General features: G+C 34.5%; 1 protein-coding gene across 1 annotated transcript in view; it reads left to right on the top strand.

The window, feature by feature from the left end:
- The first annotated feature begins 12,623 nt into the window (after positions 1-12,623).
- The window catches only part of RAP1GDS1 (Rap1 GTPase-GDP dissociation stimulator 1), a 132,625-nt gene continuing 117,864 nt past the window's right edge, over positions 12,624-27,384 (top strand). Inside the window, exons 1-2 of the mRNA XM_021680405.1 lie at positions 12,624-12,678; positions 15,877-15,984. Coding sequence (XP_021536080.1) covers positions 12,624-12,678; positions 15,877-15,984 — 163 coding nt within the window. The remainder of the gene's footprint in view (positions 12,679-15,876; positions 15,985-27,384) is intronic.

The following is a 27,384-nucleotide window of genomic DNA, read 5'->3' as shown; positions in this document are numbered from 1 at the left end:
AAAAAGACTGTTTTTTCCTAATTGTATGTTCTTTCCTTTTTTGTCACACACTGACTGTATGATATATGATAATATATAACATATGATATTAACTGATCATATTGTGGGTTTATTGCTGGGCTTTCTATTCTTTTCCATTGATCTATTTTTATTTATTTATTTTATTTTATTATGTTATGTTAATCACCATACGTTACATCATTAGTTTTTGATTTAGTGTTCCATGATTCATTGTTTGCATATAACACCCAGTGCTCCATTCAGTACGTGCCCTCTTTAATACCCATCACCAGGCTAACCCATCCCCCCACCCCCCTCCCCTCTGGAACCCTCAGTTTGTTTCTCAAAATCCATCGTCTCTCATGGTTTGTCTCCTCCTCCAATTTCCCCCCCTTCATTTTTCCCTTCCTGCTATCTTTTTTTTTTTTTTTTAACATATAATGTATTGTTTCAGAGGTACAGGTCTGTGATTCAACAGTCTTAAACAATTCACAGCGCTCACCATAGCACATACCCTCCCCAGTGTCTGTCACCCAGCCAGCCCATCCCTCCCACCCCCCACCACTCCAGCAACCCTCAGTTTGTTCCGGAGATTAAGAATTCCTCATGTCAGTGAGATCATATGATACATGTCTTTCTCTGATTGACTTATTTTTATGGTAGTACAATACTGTTTTGGTTAGTGCAGCTTTGTAGTATATCTTGAAATCTGGAATCATGATACCTCCAGCTTTGTTCTTTATCAAGATTACTTTGGCTATTCAGAGTCTTTTGTTCCATACTAATTTTAGGATTATTTGTTCTAGTTCTATAAAAAATGCTGTTGGTATTTTGATAGGGATTGCATTGAATCTCTAGATTGTTTTGGGTAGTATGGATATTTTAACAGTATTAATTCTTCCATTCCATGAGCATGGATTATCTTTCCATTTGTTTGTGTCATCTTCAATTTCTTCTATCAGTGCTTTATAGTTTTCAGAGTATAGATCTTTCACTTGGTTAAGTTTATTCCTAAGTGTGTTGTTGTTTTTGGTGCAATTGTAAATGAAATTGTTTTCTTAATTTCTTTTCCTGCAACTTCCTTACTAGTGTATAGAAATGCTACCAGTTTCTGGGTATTAATTTTGTGTTTTGCAACTTATTCATTTATTCCGTTTATTTATTCTATTACTTTTATTTATTACTATTAATTTGTTACTTCTATTTATTCATTTATTACTTCTATTATTCATTTTTTAATTTCATTTTTTAATTTATTCTTGTCATTTATTACTTTTAATACTTTTTTGGATCTTTAAGGTTTTTTACGTATAGTATATCATCTGTGATTACTGACAGTTTAATTTCTCCATTACCAAAATGCATGCTGTTTCTTTTTTTCTTGTCTGGTTTCTGTGGCTAGGACTTGCAGTACTATGTGGCAAGTATATATTGATCCTTGTCTTGTTCCTAACTTCAGAGGGAAAGCTCTCAGTTTTTTACCATTGGGTATGATGTTAACTGTAGGTTTTCATAAATGGCCTTTTTTTTTTTTTTTTTAAGTAGGTGGAGCTCAGTGTGGGCTTGAACTCACAACTGTGAGATCAAGACCTGAGCTGAGATCAAGAGTCACTCAACCAACTGAGCCACTCAGGCGCCCCCCTACATGGCTATATTATGTTAAATAATGCAAGTGGTTATGTTCTCTCTAACCCCACTTTGTTGAGAGTTTTTGTCATGAATGGATGTTGAATTTTGTCAAATGCTTTCTCCGCATCTATTGAGATGATCGTATGATTTTTATCTTTTGTTAATGTGGCATATGGCTCTTACAGATATTTGAATTTGCAATCTCTGAGATTTCTGTTAACTCTTTAGTATTCAAAAGCTATAATTATATTCAAAATTATGGTAAAATGGAACTTACATTACTTTTTGAAAGGTAATAAATTTATTTTAAAATTAATTACTGCAAAAATTAAGTAATATAAGTAGTCAAGAACAAAGCTAACTACCTGTGATATATATATTCTCATCAATCATGATTAAACCAAATCTGTAATGATCAGAATGATAAAAGAAATCAAAGAGATAGAGGATAGAATCTCTCTTTCATGAATTAATTCTGTAGTATAGCCTTTGGCAAGTTACTTAAGCTCTTTACATCCCCATTTCATCTGTATTCTTAAAATACTATCGTCATTATTGAATAAGAACCAAATAATAGATTTCAAATAAAAATGGAAGGGGGAAAAGAGCCCATTTCATAGAGAACTAATGCAAATTATAATATGGAAACCTTCACACTCAGTTACTTAATAAAGACTGACCAGCTCTCAAACCCAGATCATTGTATTTTTTCCCCTTTTTTGGCGGGGGAGTGGTGATGGTGCCTTTCTAGGGAAAATGATGGTATGGCATTTTTAAAGAGTCATCGAAGTGCAATAGGGCTGCTAGATTGTTTCTAGAAAACATTATTTTCTTGTATATATTAGAAAGCATTTTCTAACATACAAGGATTATATAAAGTTATTTAAAACAATTATATAAAATAAATTACATAGAATTATATAATTTTAAAGTATTTAAAACAAGTTAAATTTTAAATTATGTGAAAAAGAACTATATAAAATAATTTCAAATAACTAGTAAGTTCCCCTAACTTATGGGTGGGGGGTTTGTTTTTATAGTCAGAAAAACAACAACCAGGAATCATTGAACTTTAACAAAAAAATGCTTTCAAAACTGTGAGCTCACACCATCTAAGATTGTTTTTTTGTTTTGTTTTTTTTTTTAAGATTTTTTATTTATTTATCTGAGAGAGAGAATGAGAGAGAGCACATGAGAGGGAGGAGGGTCGGAGGGAGAAGCAGACTCCCTGCCGAGCAGGGAGCCCGACGCGGGACTCGATCCAGGGACTCCAGGATCATGACCTGAGCCGAAGGCAGTCGCTCAACCAACTGAGCCACCCAGGCGCCCTAAGATTGTTTTTAACAAGATTGTTTTTCATTGTAAAGAAAAATATTCCATTTTGAAGATTCCTATATCTTGTGTTCAGAGGTAAACCCAATTTGTCAAAAAATAAAAACTATTTCCTTTAGTTCTTTTGAAAAATATTCCATTTTGAAGATTCCTCAAGTAACTCCATTATAAGAGATGAGACTGATCATTGTAAAGAAACAAAACTTACATTGAAATATTTGTTTTACAGAAATAGAAATATTAGTTTATCTTTAAAATTATATAATATAGTTGGCTTCAAAAACAAAACCAATTACAATAAAGATAGGAATTTTATATGAGCTGATTAACTTAATTTCCTTCTAGTTACAAGAATGCATTTTTGGGAAGAGTGGTGTGAAGCTCCAAAAAAGAATAACTGTCCACTGTGTCACGTTTTTGGTTTTTATATGGTTTCTATAAAACATCGGTCAGATCAGAAACATAGGCCTGTCATGTTATGCATTACAGAAAGTGACAAATAGTGCAAGCAGTGACAATTTCTGCTTTTGAAAAACTTAACCTCTAACTGGAAGATAATAACATAAAAGAAATGACTAATAGAAACAGATAAAGGTGTAATTTGAATTCTTGAAAGAGAAAATAGAGCCCTAAGAATTTAAATAAGAGAAAACATCATATGTACCATTTCAGCACCAGTATAGCTTCTCAGGAATATTCAGGTGCTCATTACTTAAAATGATCTAGAAAATTTTTCTTAGAATTTATTTATCTATTTAAACATTTAATGAAAGCTAGAGTATGTACCCAGCATTGGTACTACCCTTGAGATACGATGGCAGAGGCTGCCCCTGGTACATTTCATTGTGATTCCCTTCCCTTCCCTTCCCTTCTCTTTTCTTTCTTTTGCCGCACACTGAATGTGTTGTTAGCTAGTACAACTATCTAACATGGTTGGGTTATAAATTCATTCTTGAAGGGTTTGCATCTCTATAAAGCAAGATATAGGTAGTCCTTGCTTTGCACAGCTCTGATTTTCATGAAATCTGCATGAATTTCATTTAACATGGTACTGTGTGGACTGCCTGTTCAGTGGCAAGAACCTAGACACTGAAGACACACATGTCTGGATTTATCCCACCTTTGGCACTTATCTTTCTGGGTAAGCTATTCAGCTTTCAGATTCAACTTTCTCATCCACTAAGATATGGACAATAATAACACCTCTTTCATAAGGTAGTTGTAAATATTAATAAAATAACCACCATATAAATTTTAATTTCTGTTTCCAAAGCTGAACACACAGTCATTTTGGGGGAAACTATATCTTGTGTTCAGAGGTAAACCCATTCAAAGGATCTAATGCTGTTGGTTGTATTATTTTAACCAAATCAGTACAGTGAATATTAAGTTATTATAGCAGATTATGTTTTCCAAAGATGGCCACAACAATACCCCTTGCCCACCACATATTCTTCAAGAACTTACCATTCCCCATTGAGAGCTGGGGAATTCTCTTGCTGTTGAATATGAGCATGCTTGTGACTCACTTGTAACCAATAGAATGCTCCAGAAGTGCTGTGTCATTTCCTAGGTTTGGTCATAAAATACAGTGTTGCTTCCACCTTGTTTGTGGGAATACTGGTTTGCTTGGAGCCTTGCAAAGTCTGACCCTGTAGCTGCCATTCTGTGAGGAAGCCAGGCCATGTGGAGGGGCCTCAGGTCTCAGGTGTCAGATTGGCATTCATAACTTTTAAGTCCTTTCAGGCCAATCACTAGACCATCAGATGATTCAGATGGTGCCAACCCCCTGCTATGTAGTCACTCTTGGAGATACACCCCTATCCTTTGAGACTTTTACATTGAGGCCCCAAACTTTGTGGAACAGAGACAAACCATCCTCAGTGTGCCCTTTGTGAATTCCTTGTTCACAGAATCTGTGAGTACAATAAAATGGCTTTTGCTTTATGCCATTAAGTTTGAGGTGGTTTGTTATGTAACCATAATAATTGGAACAGTTATAAAACCTGAAAGATGCATTGTTTCAGTAAGAAACAGATTGCTATTAAAACTCATCAAAGTGGGAACTACCTGATGAATAAATGTTTACTGAATTTTTCTTTTCATTTCAATGAAAGATAGCTTAACAGATAATTTTATCTAGTAAATAGCATTTCCCTGTGGTTTATTTGTTTTTACTTGACATTAATTCCCTTAAAGAAATATTTGCTTCCAGAAAAGAAATATGCATGTTTAAACAGTTTAAACAGTTTCACTATTGCTTTATGGTAAATTTTACCTGTTTGGCTAATAAAAAATGTCAGTCAATACCCTTAATAAGGATAGTTACCACTAAAATCTGTGTATTTTTTTTTCAAAACACAATAGCCTAATAAAACCTGATAGGAAAAAGGAATATCTATATTCATCTCTCCAAATTAAAATGTAGTTGTTATCTTTGATACTAATTTAATGTTAATTTTATAAAAATAACCTCATATTAGTATATTTGGCAAAATTAGTTTGAATCCGTATCTTTCCTATCACTTTTTGGGAGACAGTGGTTTCTAAGGTTGTTACCACTGAATAAAATAATACTTTGTTGTACATTTACCAAGGGATTTCACTTATACAGTCATTATTATGATTTTCTAAAATAATATAATTGCAATAATGGTACCTTTTATTAAGATCATTACCATGGAAAAGGTAATCAGTATTGTAGTAACATTTGGATTGATTATGCTTTAAAGTTTGTATGTGTGTGTTTATAAATATAAAAAACTGCATGTATATACACAGTGTTTCTAGAAGAATATGCAAGAAAATGTTAACATTGATTGCTTCTGGGAGTGAACTGGGATATATGAAGGTAATTCTCATCAAAATGAAGTTAAAACTAAAAAAAATGTTATCTATGCGGTGAAAACTCTATTGTATTCATATTTGTATTGTTAGCACTTAGTGCAGTGTTTCGTACTTGGTAGGCACATAGTTCATATTGTTGAACAAATAGAAGCTTGAGGTTATCTTCTTAATGTATTATTCACCTGATCCATAATATTCATGATCTGATAGATTATATTTTTCACTGAAAGGTAATATTCTTAGTCTTTTCTCGCATAATTTCTCATTTTTCTAAAAAGGCTATTTATATATCTGTATCAGTCTAGGTCCAATCAGAAGACAAACCACATAATGTTAAATTAATAAGTATATATAGATATTCTGACAGGAAACACGAGGTATATGGATCATACAACATACCTTATTATTCATAGAGCATTTTATTATTGTTATTATTATTTTTGTTATTTTTTTTTAGAGAGAGTGTGCGAGCAGAGGGAGGGGGGAGGGAGAGAGAATCTTTTTTTTTTTTTTTTTTAAAGATTTTATTTATTTATTTGACAGAGAGAGACACAGCGAGAGAGGGAACACAAGCAGGGGGAGTGGGAGAGGGAGAAGCAGGCTCCCTGCAGAGCAGGGAGCCCGATGCGGACTCGATCCCAGGACCCTGGGATCATGACCTGAGCCAAAGGCAGTCGCTTAACCAACTGAGCCACCCAGGCGCTCGGGAGAGAGAATCTTAAGCAGACTCCCTGCCTAGCATGGAGCCCAACTCAGGGCTTGATCTTATAACCCTGAGATCAGGACCTGAGCCAAAATCAAGAGTAGGACGCTTAACTGACTGAACCACCCAGGGGTCCCTCATGGAGCATTTTAGTACCGATTACCTGGCACATGTAGCAGGTTTGCACCACAGGAGAAGAAGCCTAAAATTATGACATTAGAACTTCTGTAGGGTTCCTGGAACATCTGTCATCCAAGACACACACACACACACACACACATATCCTATCTTTACTCTGGAATTAAATCATTTCCAGGGAAAGGAAGAAGTATCTCTAGGGCTATTGCCCTAAATATAAGCTAAAAGCAAATCTCTGGAAGAAAAGGGGAATTTTTTATGATTCTAGAATGTCTCCAGGAAGGGAGACTTATCTTTATTATAGCTTATCAATTTCCCTTGCTCAGAAGGCCCTAATAGTGCAGGAATGTCAAGAAACCCAAAGAGATGGGTGCCTGGGTGGCTCAGTTGGTTAAGCGACTGCCTTCAGCTCAGGTCATGATCTCAGGGTCCTGGGATCGAGCCCCACATCGGGCTCCCGGCTCGGCAGGGAGCCTGCTTCTCCCTTTCCCTCTCCCCCTGCTTGTGTTCCCTCTCTCGCTGTCTCTCTCTGTGTCAAATAAATAAATAAAATCTTTAAAAAAAAAAAAAGAAAGAAACCCAAAGAGAATGATCTTCCATTACACAGTAATTTAAACAGGAGACATTTAATATAGAAATTATTAAACAATAATAGGAGAGTAACTTTAAAGGTAGATAGCAAATCTGAAGGGTAATCTAGGGCTATGGGAGCTTATCCAAGGAAGGACAGACTTCCTCAGAAGGTGGGTTCTCCTTAAGAGGTAGTTAAGTTCACTGGGTTGCCCAGGCTAGAGGTGGTCCACAGTCACCAGACCTGCAGGAGCAGCAACTCTTTGGAGAGCAAGCAAGCTGAGGTTGATGAGTGGGCCCGCAACACTTGGGCATGTAGAGGAAGTTGGGGCTCCACTGCAGAAACTGGGCTAGAGAGGCCCATTCCTATGGGAACCCAGCATACTTCTTTGTATAATTTGAGCCAGAGTGGCTCTGAATGTCTAGTCCCACAGGGTGTCCAGCATGTACGTGTACCCCCAGGTGCAGGAAGAGTGACCTGGGCTGTGATGCAGACTTGAGTCATCTGGGGCTCTTGTACATACATAGTCCTGCTGCCTGAGCCGAGAGCTGGAGAAAATATACGGTGAAAGCTACGGCCTGCGGACATGTGGCACTGGAGAAAATTTAGGAAACCTGAGCCAAAAGGAGAGCACCCTCCTCTTCAATGCTATCCATTGTCCTCTATAGACAAATCTTGTATCCTGCCGTTTGGCAAAGGAAAAATACTTAAAGGGCCCAGATTCATTTTTATAGATCAGGCAGTAAGGGTGAATTTCAACCTAGGAGACAAATAAGTTGATAGCTGACTTAATGTCTCTTCATCCTGTTGCTTTAATTTTATTTATTTCAAATTTATGGTGCATCATAGCTTTAAGTAAGGGTATTGTCATAATTTTTATCTAAATTCTCTTTTGTTTTATCCTCTCAGTTTTCTTTTTGTTTTCTGTAGCAGTATCCTGGGAAAATATTTATTTTGTGGGTTCATAAATAATAGTTCAAACTGTATCATTTTTTTTTTTTAGTTTTTTAATATATACTTATGTTAAACTCACCTGTCACATTTATGATGACTTGTGTAGATACCATTTTTTCTGTTTGGCATTTTATTATCCAGAAAAGTTGGCATTGCCTAAAAATTTATAAATTTCATGTATATTATCTCTTTCTTGTTACTTACTAGGTTACTAAGTGGAACTATGTGCTTTTCAACAATCTTAATGAAATACTTCTTTATAGATCTCCAGCTAAGGAAAGTTCCATTTATGCAGGTCTTTTATGTCAGTCTTTACTCTAGTTCTCTGTTCTTACAAAGCATTGTGAAACAGGGTCTTTACTTCTTTCTCCATCTTTATGTTCAGTTAGTCACAGCTTTAAGTATGTTCTGGTGAAGAGTCTCGCTCAGGACTACTTGTAAACAAGCCCAAACACTTCTCTTTATCTGTCCTATTTAGCCTTTAAACATTCCCCTACATTTAGCAGAATTTCATCTTATTCAGTTTATGTTATCTGCGCCTTGTCTGGTTTTCTTTCCCTGTTAGGCATATCCTAGAGTCTAGGGCAGAGCTTGGAGGCATGATATCTTTTTAAGTGTCAGGAGCCAAAGCATTGTAGGCAGACACTTAAGTATTATCCTGGAGAAGTAGAAAGTCCCAGCGAAAGTAGTTAAGTCCCAGATCAATGTACTAATCTAAGGGACTCAATGGAGTATGAGAGCCCAGAGATAAATGGGGACTGAGAAATTGGGAAATACAGGATAATAAACTGATAAAACAACGTTGTTCTGTAAGAATCCTGGTGATAGAATATTGATACTGTGAGAACTCAGGTTGGTTTGCAGGCACATGCTAGGTATAAGAAGCTGGAGCAGAGCGAATACATTTCACGTTGTTATTTTTATGTTTAGAGAGTTTCTCTTCTGTTATGGACTCAATTAGCTTACCTTTACAGAAGTGAAGTTTGAAAGTATATACTTTCCACTTTACAGCATCTTCTGGAACTCTTGTGTATAGAGATCATTCCAACAGTGTTTTTTTTTTCTTAAGAGAGAGTGGGTGCATGTGCTTGAGCTGGGGTGGGGGGCACAGAGGGAGAGGGAGAGAGAGAATTAAGCAGGCTCCACACCCAGCACAGAGCCCGATTCAGGGCTGATCTCACAACCCTGAGATCATGACCTGAGCCAAAATTAAGAGTTGGCCACTTAACCGCCTGAGCCACCCCAGCGCCTCTCCAGCAGTTCTTCACACAGAAGCTGTTTGTAATGACAGACTGCACATTTTCACCAACATCATTCTAGTATAATTCTTAGGTTTCTTTAAATTATTTGACAAATGCGGGGCACCTGGGTGGCTCAGTCGTTAGGAGTCTGCCTTTGGCTCAGGTCATGATTCCAGGGTCCTGAAATCGAGCCCCGCGTCAGGCTCCCTGCTCCGCGGGAGGCCTGCTTCTCCCTCTCCCACCCCCCTTCTTGTGTTCCCTCTCTCACTGTCTCTCTGTCAAATAAATAAAATCTTTAAAAAAAAAATAAAAAATTCTTTGACAAATGCCATCTAGCTTTGTTGATGTATCTACATTGTTTTCTAAATTGGCTTATCATATTTTGGGTGTTGACCACTATTTGGTATAGTATTTTAAATCTATTAGGGGACTGTTGAGGAAAAGAAATCACCCTCATATTTTTCTTGGTCATTTCTGGGACAAAGAATTAAGCCCGGATCTCAGTATAAATCACTATCTAATTTTTAAAAAAGCCAGTGTATTAACTTATTAGTAATTATATCATGTTATATGCTAAAGCTATATTTGATAGCTATAAAACAGTAAAATAATTCTTGAACTCTTAAGTGAAAAGGTTTGGGGCATTGTGTGAAATAAAATTTTACAAACTAATCTTGCTTTTATCCATGATGGCTTAATATTGTAGTTGTAAAGATCACCTGTCAGACTCTTGACCCTCTAATCAAATGTGACAAGTTAGACTACAGTGTTTCTGGTTCAAACTAAAATAGACTTTAATGCCATTTAAGAATGAATAAATAGGGACTGCTCATAAAGTTTTTATCTGATTTCTGAAATAATTAGAATGAGAAAAAAACTTACAGTGAAATGTCATTGTTTTTAGTGTAGCCCATCTTAATAAAAATATTAATCATGGCAATTTGTACCATAATTTACAATAAAAGATGCAAGTAACTCAGTAAGGTAGATTTTCAGGATTTGCTAAGTTTCCACTATAGAGGGCAGTGTGAGTATCTTAGAAGTTCCTATTCTACAAGAATTTCCCATCTGACAGTAGAAATAAGCTAAAAGAGTTTTATGAACTTAAGACTATAAAACTAGCAAAATGAAAAATACAGAAAAGGTAAAACCAAGGTCACACTAACATTGAAGGGGTAGAGAGAGAAGAAGAAGACCGAGAACAAATGTTCAGAGACTGGTGTTATGAAATCAGTAGAAAGTGTACCAAAAAAGAAAGAGTCTATTGCTGCAAAGATACTGAATAAGAGGATTGAGACAAATCCATTGGATTTGTCAAGATATCATTTAAGATATTTGCCAGAGTAATTTTGATAGAGTTTAAGAAGAATTGGTTAGGTTGTGGTTTTAAGAGCGATAAAGTGGTTAGAAGTAGGAGATGCAGAATTAATGACAAAGTCAACTTTGCTTAACTCTTTGAAAATGGTATATTTTCTTTCACAAGACAAGCTAGACCATCTGCTGTCATATAGGAAAGAAATTATTCTTTTAAGAAAAAAATTTATTTTGGTTATTAACACTTCTTAGTAGTAGAACCTCCCGTGAAAATTATCATTCTTGACTTACTGCCCCCCACCACCAACCAGAAGCTGAGAAATTTTCCATTAAAACAGTTTCAATGTCTTAATGGTAAGAATTCACTGCTGAGATGTACTGTCATGGTTTGAGGGAGTCTAGAAATAGTACCCTCTGTTCCTTATCCAAGTTCAGAATCACTGGAGACCTAAGCAAATGAGTTCTCTGATGGAATTCAAAATAACTGCTTTAAAATTGGTGAAGGAAAGGGCTTATTTATATAGTCACAAAGGAACTGCTAATACTTTATGGCTGAATTAGATATATTTGCTAATCTTGTCAATGGACAAGATGTGTAGCTGGACAGCCAAAGGTATGGAAGAACAGGAAGTTCTTGCCCTTCTAAAAGATCAGGAACCCAGAAGGGACTGAGTTATGCATAGCCAGTTCTTCTTTCTCAATTTATTAGTCAGATACATTACTCCGTTCCAAGAGAGAGAATGGAGATGGTGGTGGGCAATTGCCAAGGGAGGAGGCGGAAGTGACCAGAAGTGTACTATAGTGGAAATTTCTCCATAAGGAAGCTTGAGGCCAGTGGGAAAGGGGTTCTCACCCCAATAATTTTATTCTCCAATATGCTCTTTTAAAATTGAGGTACAGGGGCACCTGGGTGGCTCAGTCATTAAGCATCTGCCTTCGGCTCAGGTCATGATCCCAGGGTCCTGGGATCGAGTCCCACATTGGGCTCCCTGCTCTGCGGGAAGCCTGCTTCTCCCTCTCCCACTCCCCCTGCTTGTGTTCCCTCTCTCGCCGTCTCTCTCTGTCAAATAAATAAATAAAATCTTAAAAAAAATAAATAAAATAAAATTGAGGTACAATTCACATAAGCTAAAATGCACAGATTTTAAATGGTCAGTTTGATGAACTTTGCAAAATGTACTATATATTCATGTAATCAGTATTCTAATCAGGATATGAAACATTCTAACACTTTATTTCTTTCAGTGCTAACCTGTTCATTCATTTAAAATGCTTAAAATCATAATAAATTTGTAGTAATTCTGTTTGACAGCTTTGGTTGTCTCTGGATGTAGAATTTAATGAACTTCCCTAAGAAGATCTCGCAACATTAATAGGCATGTAATTATTCCCATGGAGAGACTGAATGCTTTTTTACTAATAAGAAATCTTTTTAAAATGGGATAATCTATGTAGTTTTTAGCTATATATTTTATATTCTTAAATACTTAAACTGTCTTCATTGATTTCTTCGTATCTTAAAATGTAAGACACTATATTTATACTTTAAATTATATGGAGTACATAGTAGGTGCTTAACAGGTCACATTTACCTTCCCTTTGCTATTGGCACACTTTGGCTCTTAAGTGTGTGATACAAAGGATGGTAACTAGACAGCTTTGTGCAAAGAAGGAACTCATTCCTTCGTTCACTCAGTTAATTTAACAAATATTTACTGGACTCCATGCAATGACTGTAATTAACAAGATGCCCCATAAAATATAGTGGGGGAGGTATATTAACAATTAAATAAAAAATATAATTAAAAATTGTGAATAGTGCTATGAAGGATGGATACAGTGAAAATGATCCTGGGGGGTTAAGGAAGAGGAGACTTAGATAAAATGGGCAAAGATGGCCTCTGGACTGGTAACATCCATACTGAGACTCGATCAGAAGGGGATGTCAGGTAAGGCACTTTGCGGATGGGATGAAGGGAAGGAAAGAATTTAAAAAGACCCAGATGCCAATATAGGTAGTACTAAATGAGTCTTAACTGCTTTTTATTACTTGTTGACTGATGGTTTTGATGGATTGCTGTAATTTGACTAACATAAGTCTTATTTTTCCCCCAGTGTTGGGATAATTACGTTTATTACTTTTAATAATACGAACTTAGATATTATACATTATTCATACTTTATTTCAGGAAAATAAACTTAATATGCACTTAAGTTTGAATAAGAATATCTGAGTTAGGGCGCCTGGGTGGCTCAGTTGGTTAAGCGACTGCCTTCGGCTCAGGTCATGATCCTGGAGTCCCGGGATCGAGTCCCGCATCGGGCTCCCTGCTCGGCAGGGAGTCTGCTTCTCCCTCTGACCCTCCTCCCTCTCATGATCTCTGTCTCTCATTCTCTCTCTCTCAAATAAATAAATAAAATCTTTAAAAAAAAAATAAAAAAATAAATAAAAGAGTATCTGAGTTATAATGCCCTACAACTTTTTTTTTTTAAAGATTTTATTTATTTATTTGAGAGAGAGAATGAGATAGAGAGAGAGAGCGGGAGGGGGGGAGGGTCAGAGGGAGAAGCAGACTCCCTGCTGAGCAGGAAGCCTGATGCGGGACTTGATCCCGTGACTCCAGGATCATGACCTGAGCCGAAGGCAGTTGCTCAACAACTGAGCCACCCAGGCACCCCTATAACTTCTTTTTACTTATCGAAGAGATACATACAAATATACTTTTTCTTTAGAATAAAAATCAATTTCTCAAAACTGCTTATTAGTTCTTCTTAAGAAAAGAAATATTAAACTTGGATGAGAATGATAACCTGGGATTTTTTTATAAAGTATAGGTTTAGGTTTACTAGATTAGTCAGGTTGTACTACATGTCCCTAGAGCATTTTAGTATTATTTGATGTAAAATTTTAAGTCTCCTTTTTCTTGGGTTGGCATGGAAAGTAATTATCTCTCACTTTATAATAGGGGATTTCATCATATTTTTAGAATTGTCATGACCTGGCAGTGTACAGAAGTCTATTAAAATGTAAGGTGTCTATAAGCTCAATACTATTTGCATAATACTATCAAGACATTATTTGTCTTTTTCACTTTGTTGACATTTGCCTTAACAATGGTACAAAAGCAATTGTGGGTAAAATACTGAAAGTGCTTTAGTATGTGTGAATCAGAGCTGTAGTAGTACTAAATTGTACTAGTAGTATTCTTCACCATAACATACTTGAAATAGAAAAAAATACCAGTTTCACTTAAGAATGCCCATGATGGGGGCGCCTGGGGGGCTCAGTCGTTAAGCGTCTGCCTTTGGCTCAGGTCGTGATCCCAGGGTCCTGGGATCGAGCCCCGCATCGGGCTCCCTGCTCGGCGGGGAGCCTGCTTCTCCCTCTCCCACTCCTCCTGCTTGTGTTCCCTTTCTCTTGCTGTGTCTCTCTCTGTCAAATAAATAAATAAAATCTTTAAAAAAAAAAAAATGCCCATGATGAAGCAAAAAAAAAATATTTAAAAAAATCTCAGTATCTGTGTACACATTTTAAAAATATTCTTTGTAATGAAATGGGAGGTACATATAAAACACTTCAGTTGCATTACAAAGTCCGATGCCTGTTTGGAATAAAAGCACTTGTGCAGTTGTTTATGAGTTGACCAAGGTACTTTTTTTTCATGGAAAAACATTTTTTATTTGAAAGAACTGACAAACTGATTTTTCATATTTGGCAGATATTTTCTCACGAATGAAGTTAATTTATCATTTAAGGAAACCAACTGACAATATTTATTGCTGGTAATAAAATTGACGTTTGTAAGAGAAAATTAGAATTTTGGGAAACTTGTATGCCTTCAGCTTGATATTTCCCCAGTACTTACGAGAGTACTTACTAAAAAGTAAGATTAGTGGGTGATACTAACGAATGTTATATTTTGAAATAGGACAATGAAATATGTCAGTATTTGGAAGATAGGCATAAATCCATGACCTAATTTTTTTTAATGACCAGGGCATTGATGATAAATATCTTATATCCATGAAAGATTCAAAGTGTAAGAGATCAGTGGATATGAATGTGAGAGTTGGAAGCGTTTATTAATATTGTTTCAGATTTCTTATGGCAACCAACCTTCAAAAAACTACCACTTGTCAAGTTTTGGTATGGCGTCAAAGAATATCCACAGTTATCTGAAAAGGCTATTAAAATACTCTCCTGTTTTTCAACTATGTGTGTAAGGCTGAATTTTCTTCATCTACTTAACTCAAACAACAAATTATAGAAGACTGAATACAGAAGCAGATAGGAAAATCCAGTTATTTTCTATTAAGGCAGACATTATGGAGATTTGTAAAAATGTAGAAAAATACTATTTTTAATGAGTTTTTTGTTTTTGGAATATATTTTTTTTAAATATTACTGTTAACAAATAATTTTATAACTGTTAGGGTCAAGTGAATTACCAAGATGAATCTTAAAATTTCTGTTTTAATTTTTAGTTTTTAAATGTCAATAGAAATAATTGATGTAAATAAAAGCCCTGAATTTTTAATATGTAAAGAAATTTTGACAATCTGTGGAATAGGGGAATCCATATATAACTTAGGACGAGAGCACGGCTTTATAATCCAAAATGTACATGTTTCGGCTTATAGCAGTATTTTGATTTGAAGGGTTTTTCAAATGGCAGTGTTGAAGTAGGTTTTATAATCATCAGCTTTGTATTATTTTAAGTCATATTATTTTGAAACTTTTCTAAACCTTCATTTCATTTTATGTCTTTAAAATGCAGCAGAGGAAGCCAAAAATGAAACAAAATATTATTTGCAAAGCAATGTAATTTTTTGGGGACATTCAGTTTTTTTTTCAATTAATCATGGCTGGTTTCCTAAACAAGCTAAATATGGTATAAGAATCCTGAAAAATCCTGTGACAATCTGTATTATTCCTGAATATTCCCGGTATCTCACGTATACAGAATGAATATTTAATATCTGAGTTAAATGGATACATTTTATTTAAAAAATTTGTAATGGTACAGGCCATTGCCATTTTGTAATGTATGTGGAAGTTAATTCACAGTAATGCCTGTTAGTGTTAACCATCATGAAACATGATGATCATATGTTAGAGTTCTTATTTCTCTTCTTTCTATAAACAGATAATCTCAGTGATACCTTGAAGAAGTTGAAGTTAACAGCTGTTGACAGAACTGAGGATAGTTTAGAAGGATGTTTGGATTGTCTACTTCAAGCACTGGCTCAAAATAGTAAGTTTCATTATGTTTCAAATGCCAAACAAAAAAATTAAATCAGCAGTCATTCAGAAATTGGTCTGTAGTTTAGCACATAACTTGCATTCCCATAACTTGAATTCCTTTGAATCCTATCTCAGAATACTGAGGTTGTTTTACATGCTCCACCCTCCCACCCCACCTGCCCACCCCGGAGGTACTGAAAGCCAAGTTGATAGGCAGAAGAAAGGAGGAATTGATTGGTGGTGATGGCATTAATTCCAGCCCCAGAGAGAGGCCATTCTTTCATTCCTAACAGATAAGCACCATAGTTGTTTTCCTTCTTAACACCTACATTTGTTCTTTGAAAAAGACTGCGTGTGTGTATATGTGGGGAGACTGTGGAGGAGAAACAGAGGGGAGCTTAAAACACCTCGAATTTTTTTCTGAGATCTTATGGTCACCTTTTTAATAATTTCACTTTAAAGTAATGTTTATGAAAAATAAATAATGCTTATGCTTAGATTTAATTGGAAAGAGCCATAAGCAGTCATTCAGAAATCCCTTAAAACTAAGGTAAGACTTGATCTTTGATGCTGTGGTAAATAATGCTTGTGATAAAAATTATATAGCTCAAAAAAAAAATTATACAACTCTTCATTGGCTAACACACTGGATTGTTGCATTTGATCCATCATATTTCCATTCATTAATTTTTGTATTATCACAGAGAATAGACGGGTACAGAATGATTTTTATCTGTTCCCTTGGTTCTGCTTTGTTGTGCTATGGTTTGTGCTGTACTTGTTTTTAATTGTACCATTATCTTATTCTGGGATTAATTATGTAGCTGACAAAGAATTTAGGAGAAAGTATATATTGTTAGAGTTTTAATTTCAAGCACTCAGATGTGTGTGTTATTTCTTTTTTATTTTATTTTTCATTTCTTAGTGAACTGTGCTTAGAAAATATAAAATAATTGAATGTGGTACTCTTCATCAAAAAGCACATTTTAAAACTAGCTTGGAAAATTCTTTTTCAGTAATTCTCTTTGCTTTTGAGATTGTAACTCTGTCAAGTTCAATCTTAGAGATGACAGAGGTTTGAAACAAGGAGTTCAGTAAGAGCATCTGAATAAGGTTCACCATGGTAAAGAGAAAGAACAGAAAAGGAGAGTGTCTAAGGCTGTACTGTCCATTGTAGTAGATGTATGTGACTGTTTAAATTTAATAATTTAATTTAATTTAAATGTGAGCCCTTAGTCTTACTTTTCAATAGCCATATTTGGCTAGTAACTGCCTTCTTGAGGATCACAGATATTAAGTCATTTCCATGATCACAGAAAGTTCTTTTGTATAGCATGGGTCTAGAAGATTAGAAAGAACCATGTGATGACCTGAGTTTTATATGCCTGTATAGACAGGTTTACATAATCATGTAATTAGTCTAAATTGAATATCTCAAGTTCATTTTTTTGGAAGAGTTGTTTTATTATACTCTTCTTTTGTTTTTAATGGCCTGGTTTTTTCTCTTTGTTAGAAAAAAGAATTTTCTAAATGGACCATTTCTTCAGAAACTGAAGGATATGAAGGCAGTGTTCTTGGTTATATGTAGAGGGTTGCTCAGCCCTCTCTTGGAAAGACTGATAGAGAACTGAAGTTGAAGAAAAGAAATGAAAAAAGGAAGCCAAAGTTTATAACTTTTTAAAGAATAGATTTAAGAAATAGAAGTATATAACTGTTGGATTAAATTTCAGATCCATTGCGGACTTACTCATTGAACCTATTTATTGAAAATAGCCTTGAAATGTATATTATAAAGTGTTAAGGCCAAATAGCCACAAGGTGTCAATAAAAACAACAAACTCTACTAATTTAACTATTGACTCCCCAAGAAGGGAGCAAAAGGAATATGTCTTTTTAAGAATCCATAACAAAATTCAAGTGTCCTCATATCTAAGACTATTGACACAAAAGAATTTGACACAGGAAGAGGAAGTTCATGCAGATGTTCAGTGTTTAACTTAAGAATGATTATCTGTCATTGACTGAGTGCTTATTATGTACTCAGCACTGGAGTTGGGGATATATCTGTTATCTAATTTAAACTTTCCTTTAGTCCCATGAAGAGGTGTTATCATCACCGTGTAAAGGAAAAAGAAACAGACACTATAAGGTTACTTGCCTGGCTCTGGCAGAGTCTAGAGTTTGGATTTGAACTGTTAGTCTATAAAATAAAAAATTACATTCTGAGTAAAGTGTGGCTTTTCGCTGAGTTTATAAGATGTGAAAGTGTTTCCAAAAGATAGGTTTTAATATTGTGTCTTAAATTTTTGCTTTTTCTTTAAAATAGTCTCAAATTATATTATTAAAGATGAGAATGATATATAAACCTTTTTTCTTGAATTAGACTTATAGATATTTTATTGATACATTTTTTAAAAATTAGCACATGGCTTTTAAACAAAAGTAAAAAAAAAATACTAGTAAGATGTTTATTTTCTACAGTTGTTCTTCCTTGAAGTGATTGATCCATTGCTACTTTTACCCTCTTAAAGGTAAAATTATAAAACATTTAACTTAAGTAAATCTGTACTGGCTTTTTTTTGCAGAGACCTTCTAGTGTCATAATTCTTCCTTAGTATCGGGTGTTTAGCTAAAAATAATCACTGCTTGTACCAGAATTGCCTGGTACCTGATCAAGAAACAATGATTTCTCCATTCTGTACAAGTATAAAATGATAATGTGTGTAATAGAAATCTAAACTTAAAATTTTATTTTACAATCTACTAACCTGTCATTGGAAAGGACAAATCTGAGAGGAAAGAAATTATGCTTTTTAAAATTTTTACACTGGAAATTTAGTATATTTGAATTACACATAAAAAATTATCATAATCTGAAATTGATATATGACTTCAGAGTGGTTTTCTTTCTTAAATTTTTTTTGGGTAACATTAAATATAATATATATGTCAGAATCTTAAGAGACAAGTGTTAGATAATTTTAATACTTACTAGGTTTTATGGAAAACATTTTGCTTAAGCATTTTGTGTAAATCTCTGATCTAAATAATAGAAGCATTCATTCATTCATATAAATACTTTAGATCTCAGTTTTAAAATGTTTTTAGTAAATATTTGAAAGCTACCCTCTAAGAAATCAGATTCTGTTCACTCTTACCTCTTTTGATTCAGAGCATAGAAGATTCTCTGTAAATGCTTATTGTAGTATGGTTACTCTGTTCCATGCTTATTTGAAAATTTAAAACAATAGGCCGTGTTTTTATCCCTAAACATTAGGACAGGAATTGTCATTAGAGAATATGACATCTAAATCCCCTTGTAAGGCAAACTACTAGCATAAATCAAAAGCCCACAGACAAGAAAAATTAGCAGTCCATTCATAATAAAAAATTCTATTCCATTATAAGAGCATGGGGACCATGTTCTGTTGCTGAGGGAACCACAAAACAATGCCAGCATGATCACCAACACAGCTTTCAATTCTTGTCCTAAAGGATTAGGCTGTTTTCCTCTGTCTCATTGCCTCATGTACCTTTGTGCTCTAACTTTTTTTAATTAATAGCTTAATGACAATTCCTATTTCCTACAAGAGTCACAGAATTGTTTGTTTTCTGTAGAACAACCCAGTTTACTTTAAAGAAAAAAGTATTTAGTCTCTAGTCCACACTCCTAACCCAATATCAATTCTTACGTTCTTTCTTAGCCTTTGTTCTTTTTTTTATTCATTATATTGATTTTTGGCTCCCTTCTGAAGCTATAATCCTAAACACACCAGATTATGTATAGAAGACGCTAATGTAGATTACTCTATGAATCTTCCCTAACAGAACTTACTGTTGTCATTTGCTTTTAGTCTGTTTTGTGCCTTCAGTATTTCTGAATTGACTTACTTTTGAATACCCAAATTATTTCTTAAGTAAGGGACTTTGAAACTTGTTATCAACTGTTTTTGTTTTCTTTTTTTTTTTTAAGATTTTATTTATTTATTTGACACACATACACAGCGAAAGAGGGAACACAAGCAGGGGGAGTGGGAGAGGGAGAAGCAGGCTTCCCGCAGAGCAGAGGGCCTGATGCGGGGCTCGATCCCAGGACCCTGGGACCATGACCTGAGCCGAAGGCAGACGCTCAATGATTGAGCCACCCAGGCGCCCCTATCAACTGTTTTTCAATAGCCATATTAAATCTGAAATCACTGGACATGAAAGATTACTGCTGTTTTAGTGGAAACAAAAAACTATTTTACTTCTTTCATGGTAATATCTTGATTTTACTTTTTACCCTAAGTTATCAAATGCACCATAGAAGTGATATATTTCTTTTGCAAGCTGAATTCATTATGTTTTAACCTCCTTTACGTATTTTTCCATCATGTGACTCTTCTAGTTATTGTGTCCATTGTCCATGAGAGCTTATTAGTGGTGCTAATCATAAATTATCAAAAGTTCAGTTTTTACTAAGTAAAGATAGTGTTTGTAGAATAGAGGAGACTAAAGTAGAGAAAATGTTCAACTAAAAAGCCATTGACAATTCTTGAGTAATTGAGAATCCTGGATTGCCATTGAATAATGGCAGCTACCTAAATCTCAGTTTCTCCACACATTCTCTAAAAACTTATACAGATCATCAAAGAGATAAAGTAAAACCAATTAATATAACCTATCCCTTAAGCATAACTAGAAGACAGACTCTAAGACCTTCAAATTATTAGGGAGAGAAATAAATATCAAAATGTAGCCTACTTAGCATCAGAGCCCGTGATAGAATTCATTGAGACTGCAGAAACTACATGGAAAAGACGAGAGGAAAGTTGGTTGAACCAGGAGCCCAAGTGTACATAGTTAATAAAATTGCCTTAAGAAGAAAAAGTCCTAGCATGGAAAATACTAAGATATGGTCTTAGATTGCAGATGATAAACATACAAATTGCTATAGTGAATAAAGCAAAAAATAAGAACCAACATTTTAGCTATTTAAAAGTTTTCTTCCTAAACCAACCATAAAGCAGTTATCAGTAACAGAACACCACAACCTAAATTAAATATCTTTAAGCCTTTGCATATATGAAAAGAAAAAAATCCTCAAGTAAGAGTTTCAGATACTTGAAACAGAAGTGGATAAATACCAGGGTGATGTAAAAGAAGAGTTGACTAGAAGAAGTTGAAGAAAAAGAATCATTTTAGAAATTAAAACTAGATTATAAGACAACAGGAAAGAATAGAGGTTACTGAAAATTTATTATGGAGCATTGAGGAAAACAGGCAAAAGAATGAAGACAAAATAAAGGATCAGAGAGAAAATGATTGATGTGTAAGATAGGGAAAAGATCCAGTATACACACAATTGGAGCCCTAAAGGAGAAAAACAAAACAATGAAACAGAGCTAATATTTAAAACTAAGAACTTTTCTGAAGAAAAGAAAGACCAGAATCTTACATGATGTGAAAGAGGCAGCCATGTACTTGCAAAAATTGACCTGTAATGGGCAACTCAGAGACTTAGTCTAGTAAAACTCTTGCTTATGCATTTATTTGTGTCTAAGTGAAAAACAAAAGAGCAGCTTTTTCTTTCACAAATAAATTCATCACTTGGTGACAATAAAAAAAAGTAATAATAAGTACAAAGGAAAAATCCTTAGGGTCTCCATTCAAAAAGATGAAATTATTTTAAAAAGGAAAGAAGATCAGATTGGCATCAGACTTCTCAATGGCAATATACAAAGCAATTCAATAATGGAACAGTATTTTTTAAAAAATCAAGAAATAGGAATTTTATACTGAGCCAGCCTGCTCAGTATCAAGGCTATAAAAAAACATTAAACATGGAAAAACCCAGGGAACACTATACTCATTAGTCTTCCACAGAAATCTTCTAAACTCATGCTGTCCAGTATTCATGATCTGACATGGCTATTGAACATTTGAAGTGAGGTTAGTCTGAATTTAGGCACACTGTAGATTTCAGGGACTTAGTACCAAAAAATATATAAACTATCTCATTAACAGTTTTGAAAAATATTGATTACATATTGAATCTCATTTTTAAAATTTTATAAGATATTTACAAATACTTGATTTCTATTACAGCTGTATAGGCCATTGTTTCTTGAATGTGGGTTGTGGCTGATTGAAGTAGGTTTAAGAGTTGGGCCACCCAGTATAATATGATGGAAAATGCATGTCATCAATAAAATCCAATTGGGTAATTCAATGTAGGAAAGGACATTTAAAAGAAGACATTTAAAATAGTGAACTTAAGTTCATTGTTCAAGGGTTAGATTCTAAGGAAGAGAAAGCATATAGGTCCCAAGATATGTTCTGTGCATTTAGTCAAGCGCAGAAAGAGGACAGTGTATATCCAAATATATTGGTATTCAGGAGTTGTAGAAAGGGATCGTGGAAAGGCTTGAATCTGATTGGAAGAATGAGAAGGACCATCTTGAAATCTGTCACAGGCCATGAGATTAATAGCAGAAGCAAGATGTAACTGTGATACTGGTTGGTGTTTGCCCTCTGATGTGCTTTTAAGCTATACTTCATAAGGAGCAAAAAAGCTCTTGTTATGTGCAGTCTCCAGAGGGAGATAAGCTTCCATTGGTATTTGTACTTTGTGATTAAAACATTGGCAGAGGATCTAGTTTTCTTTTTTTTTTTTTTTTAAGATTTTATTTATTTATTCATGAGAGACAGAAACAGAGGGAGAAGCAGGCTCCCAAGGAGCAGGAAGCCCGATGCGGGACTCGATCCCAGGACCCTGGGATCATGACCTGAGCCGAAGGCAGACGCTTAACCATCTGAGCCACCCAGGCGCCCGAGGATCTGGTTTTCTAACATTAGCTATAAATGTTACCATTTTGCTTCTTAAGTTTGCTAAATTTGAAAAACTTCTCATGTTCCTAAGAGAGAGTAAAATATGTAAGAGAAATGTGATTTGAAATGATGCTCTGTGCCAAAAATATACTTAAGAAGATCTGTCCTCAATATTTATAGTACCAGTGCTGACTTACTATCACTAAGGACTACACTTTTAAGTTATTGTTGAGAGAGAAGTGTTGGGGGTTGTTTTCTTGACATTCTTTTTCAACAGGATAGGATTGTATGTAACTCTACCTGGACAGCTAGCTGTGGATTTTCTGTGGCCATATACTTGATTGATGTAACAGGCTTCTTTTTTTTTTTTTAAGTTTCTATTTAAATTCTAATTAGTTAACATACAGTGTAATATCAGTTTTAGGTGTACAAGAGAGTGATTCAGCACTTCCATACAACACTCGGGTGCTCATCACAAGTGCCCTCCTTAATCCTTATCACCTATATAACACATCCTTCCTCCCACCTCCCCTCTGGTAACATCAGTTTATTCTCTATAGTTGTTGTGGTTTTTTTTTTAAGATTTTATTTATTCATTTGACAGAGAGAGAGAGAGAGTGAAAGCAGGAACACAAGAGGGGGAGTGGGAGAGAGAGAAGCAGGCTTCCCGCAGAGCAGGGAGCCCGATGCGGGGCTGGATCCAGACCCTGGGATCATGGCCTGAGCCGAAGGCAGACGCTTAACAACTGAGCCACACAGGCGCCCCTATACACTATAGTTGAGAGTCTGTTTCTTGGTTTGCGTTCCCCCTCTTTTTTCCCCTTTGCTTGTTTGTTTTGTGTAACTGGCTTCTCTAATCAATTAAACACTATCCCAATATGTTTTGAATGTGTTAAAGAATATGTGGCATATAAATTGGACTTTTGATTGATACAGTGATTTAGAAATGAATTAATAATACTAGTATCTGATTAAAAATTATATATTCTCAACAGAAAGGTATAGTTTGATATTTAAAGGAAAATAGCTTATAGTAATAGATTGATTAATCTATATTAATCTGTATTGATTAATCTGTAACAGTGTCTTTGCTGTGATTATAAATGTTTGAACCTGATATTAAAGGTGTGGTCAGTATCATAGTCTTTTTTACCTCTGTAGAATTTGATAGTCCATGATGGTTATGTTTCCTCTAGAAAGCTACCTTACATGGTTTAATTGCTTTCGTTTTTATCTCTTGTAATTCAGATTTGTGGAGTAGCCATTTGGCATTGTAAAACAAAGATTAGAGTTTCACCATTATGTAGACACTGAAATCTGTAAATGAGATCTTTTGTGGAATAATAAAAATTTAATGAATCATTTTTCCTAATGGAAACTTCTTTATAAAATATACATATTCTTCTTCTTATAATTGATTTATTTATGTTTAATAATTTATTTGATATATAGTGTAAGGTGATCTAATTTTATTTTTTTCTAAACAATTTTCTCAACACCATGTATTGTTTAATCTACTCCCTATTGGTTGATAATGCTCCTTTTAACATATAATAATTGCTTAATTTAATGTAATTGGGCCAGCTTTGGAATTTTATTCTATTCCATTAATCTATTTGTCTATTGTGTTCTAACCATGCTATTTTAATTATATTAGCTTTATGGAGGAAATTTCTCTTTAAAAAATCTGTTAAACAGTTTTATTTTCGTGGGTTTAGTATATCACAGAAATTGTGGAAATGCATTTTCACATTCCTGAAAATTCCTATAGGAATTGAGATAAGCTATAAATTAATTTGGAAAGAATTGAAAACTTCTCAGCGTTTTTTCTGTAAATCTAAGAACACAGATTATATCTTATTTAAGTCCTTTTGTGTCTCAGATGTAGTTTGGTTCATGCTTTCCATACATATCTCATTTTAAATATTCCTACGTATTTTACATTTTTTGGTTGTTGCAAATGGAGTTTTTCCCACTATAACTTCTAAGTGGTTATTGTTAGAGATCAATTTGAAATCTGTGTTGATTTTTATATTTTTATTTGTGTTCAGCTACCTTCTGAATCCACTTAGTTGTTAAAATAAAACTTTAGTTCTTTTGGGTTTTGCAATCAGAACATCTGCAAAGTGACATTTTTGCTTCCTCTTTCCCTTGTAATTATAGCTGACTTACTGTGTTGACTTGAACTTCCAGCAAAATAGTAAATAACAATGATGTGAATGATATCTTACTTTAATTTCTGCTAATAATGGTGGTCCTTCTAATGCTTCATCATTCAGTATAACACCTCTTGAATAATGTAAAAGGTTTTTTTCTTATTAAGAAAACAGTCTTAATTCAAGAATGATTTTTTTGAAAATCAAGAGTGGTTACCTTTAAAACAAACTTTTAGCCTAATCAATTAATATTAAAAATAGTAAGTATCTATTACTTTAAAGTTTATTTATAATAAAATTATTTGTTGGGAGCATTATTACTTGAGGAAGTTTTTCTTTTTATCTTTTTTTAAAAGATTTTATTTATTTATTTGACAGAGACACAACGAGAGAGGGAGCACAAACAGGGGGAGTGGGAGAGGGAGAAGCAGGCTTCCCTCTGAGCAGGGAGCCCGATGTGGAGCTCCATCCCAGGACCCTGGATCATGATCTGAGCCAAAGGCAGACGCTTAACAACTGAGCTACCCAGGCGCCCCAAGAATAAAATCTTTTAAAAAATTCTCTATTAAAAGGGGGGTGGGGGGATGGGTTAGCCTGGTGATGGGTATTAAAGAGGGCACGTACTGAATGGAGCACTGGGTGTTATATGCAAACAATGAATCATGGAACACTACATCAAAAACTAATGATGTAATGTATGGTGATTAACATAATAAAAAAAAGAAAAGAAAAAAACAAATTATCTTAAAAAAAAAAAGAATGGGAAGTGCAGCATAGTTTTACAATCTCAGAATGAAGGCCATTTAGTAAACTAGGAGGTTCAGTATAATTTGTTTCTTCCTTTGTATATTCAGGGACAAATACTTACCTAATAAGAATTAGTACCTAAAGAATAATTAAAATTAACAATATGAGATATATTTTAGAATAAGTATTATTAAATGGTCTGATAAACATTTATCAATTTAGTACTATATAGCCCCCCAACTTTTCAAAACTACAGACCGTAAAGCATCACTTTTTTTAGGGGTGTCATACAATTTTTTTTATTAAGTTTTTAATTTTAATTAAAGTTAACATACAGTATTATATTAGTTTCAGGTATACAATATCGTATATACAATATACGATATTGTATATACAATATACAATATTGTAACTCAAAAATTCTGCACATTACTCAGTGTTCATCATGATAAGTGTGCTCTTTAATCCCCCTCACCCTATTTCACCCACCTTCCCTTTGGTGACCATCAGTAGTTGAGTCTATTTCTGTCTCTCTCTCTCTTTTTTTCTTTGCTCATTTGTTTTTTTTAAATTTCACATATGAGTGAAATCATATGGTATTTGTCTTTCTCTGACTGACTTATTTTGCTTTAGCATTATATACTAGCTCCATCCATGTTGTTGCAAATGGCTAGATTTCATTCCTTTTTATGGATGAATAATATTCCATAGTGTGTGTGTGTGTGTGTGTGTGTGTGTGTGTACGTACACCACATCTTTATCCATTCATTTTTCGATGGACATTTGGGCTGCTTCCTTAATTTGGCTATTGTAAATAATGCTACAATAAACATAGGGGGGTGCATGTATCCCTTTGAATTAGTGTTTTTGTATTTTGGGAATAAATACCCAGTAGTGCAATTATTGGATTCTAGAATAGTTCTATTTTTAACTTTTTGAGGAACCTCCATATTGTTTTCCACAGTGGCTGCACCAGTTTGCGTTCCCACCAACAGTGCATGAGGGTTCCTTTTTCTCCACATCCTTGGAATGCGTTGTTTCTTGAGTTTTTGATTTTAGCCATTTTGACAGGTGTGAGGTGATATCTCATTGTGGGTTTGATTTGCATTTCCCTGATGATGAATGATGTTGTGCATCCTTGCATGTGCCTGTTGGCCATCAGTACATCTTCTTTGGAGAAATGTCTGTTCGTGTCTTCTGTCCATTTTTTAATTGAATTATTTGGTTTTTGTTGTTTTTTTGGTGTTGAGTTGTCTAAGTTCTTTAAATATTTTGGATACTAACTCCTAATCAGATATGTCATTTGCAAATATCTTCTCCCATTCAGTAGGTTGTCTTTTAGTTTTGTTGGTTGTTTCCCTTGCTGTGCAGAAGTTCTTATTTTGATGTGGTCCCGGTAGTTTATTTTGCTTTTGTTTCCCTTGCCTCAGGAGACATATGTAGAAAAATGTTCTATGGCTGATGTCAGAGAAATGCATCATGTTGTCTTCCAGGATTCTTATAGTTTCAGGTCACACATGTAGGTCTTTAATCAATTTTGAGTTTATTTTTGTGTATGGTGTAAGAAAGTGGTCCAGTTTCATTCTTTTGCATGTAGATGTCCAGTTTTCCCAACACCATTTGTTGAAGAGACTCTTTCCCATTGGATAGTCTTGCCTCTTTTGTCAAAGATTAATTGCTTTGGCTATTCGGGGTCT

The sequence above is a fragment of the Neomonachus schauinslandi genome, chromosome 2, assembly GCF_002201575.2.
Source record: "Neomonachus schauinslandi chromosome 2, ASM220157v2, whole genome shotgun sequence".
Taxonomy (NCBI): Eukaryota; Metazoa; Chordata; class Mammalia; order Carnivora; family Phocidae; genus Neomonachus; species Neomonachus schauinslandi.
The sequence above is the reverse complement of the archived record's forward strand: the minus strand, read 5'-3'. Positions and strand labels throughout refer to the sequence as shown.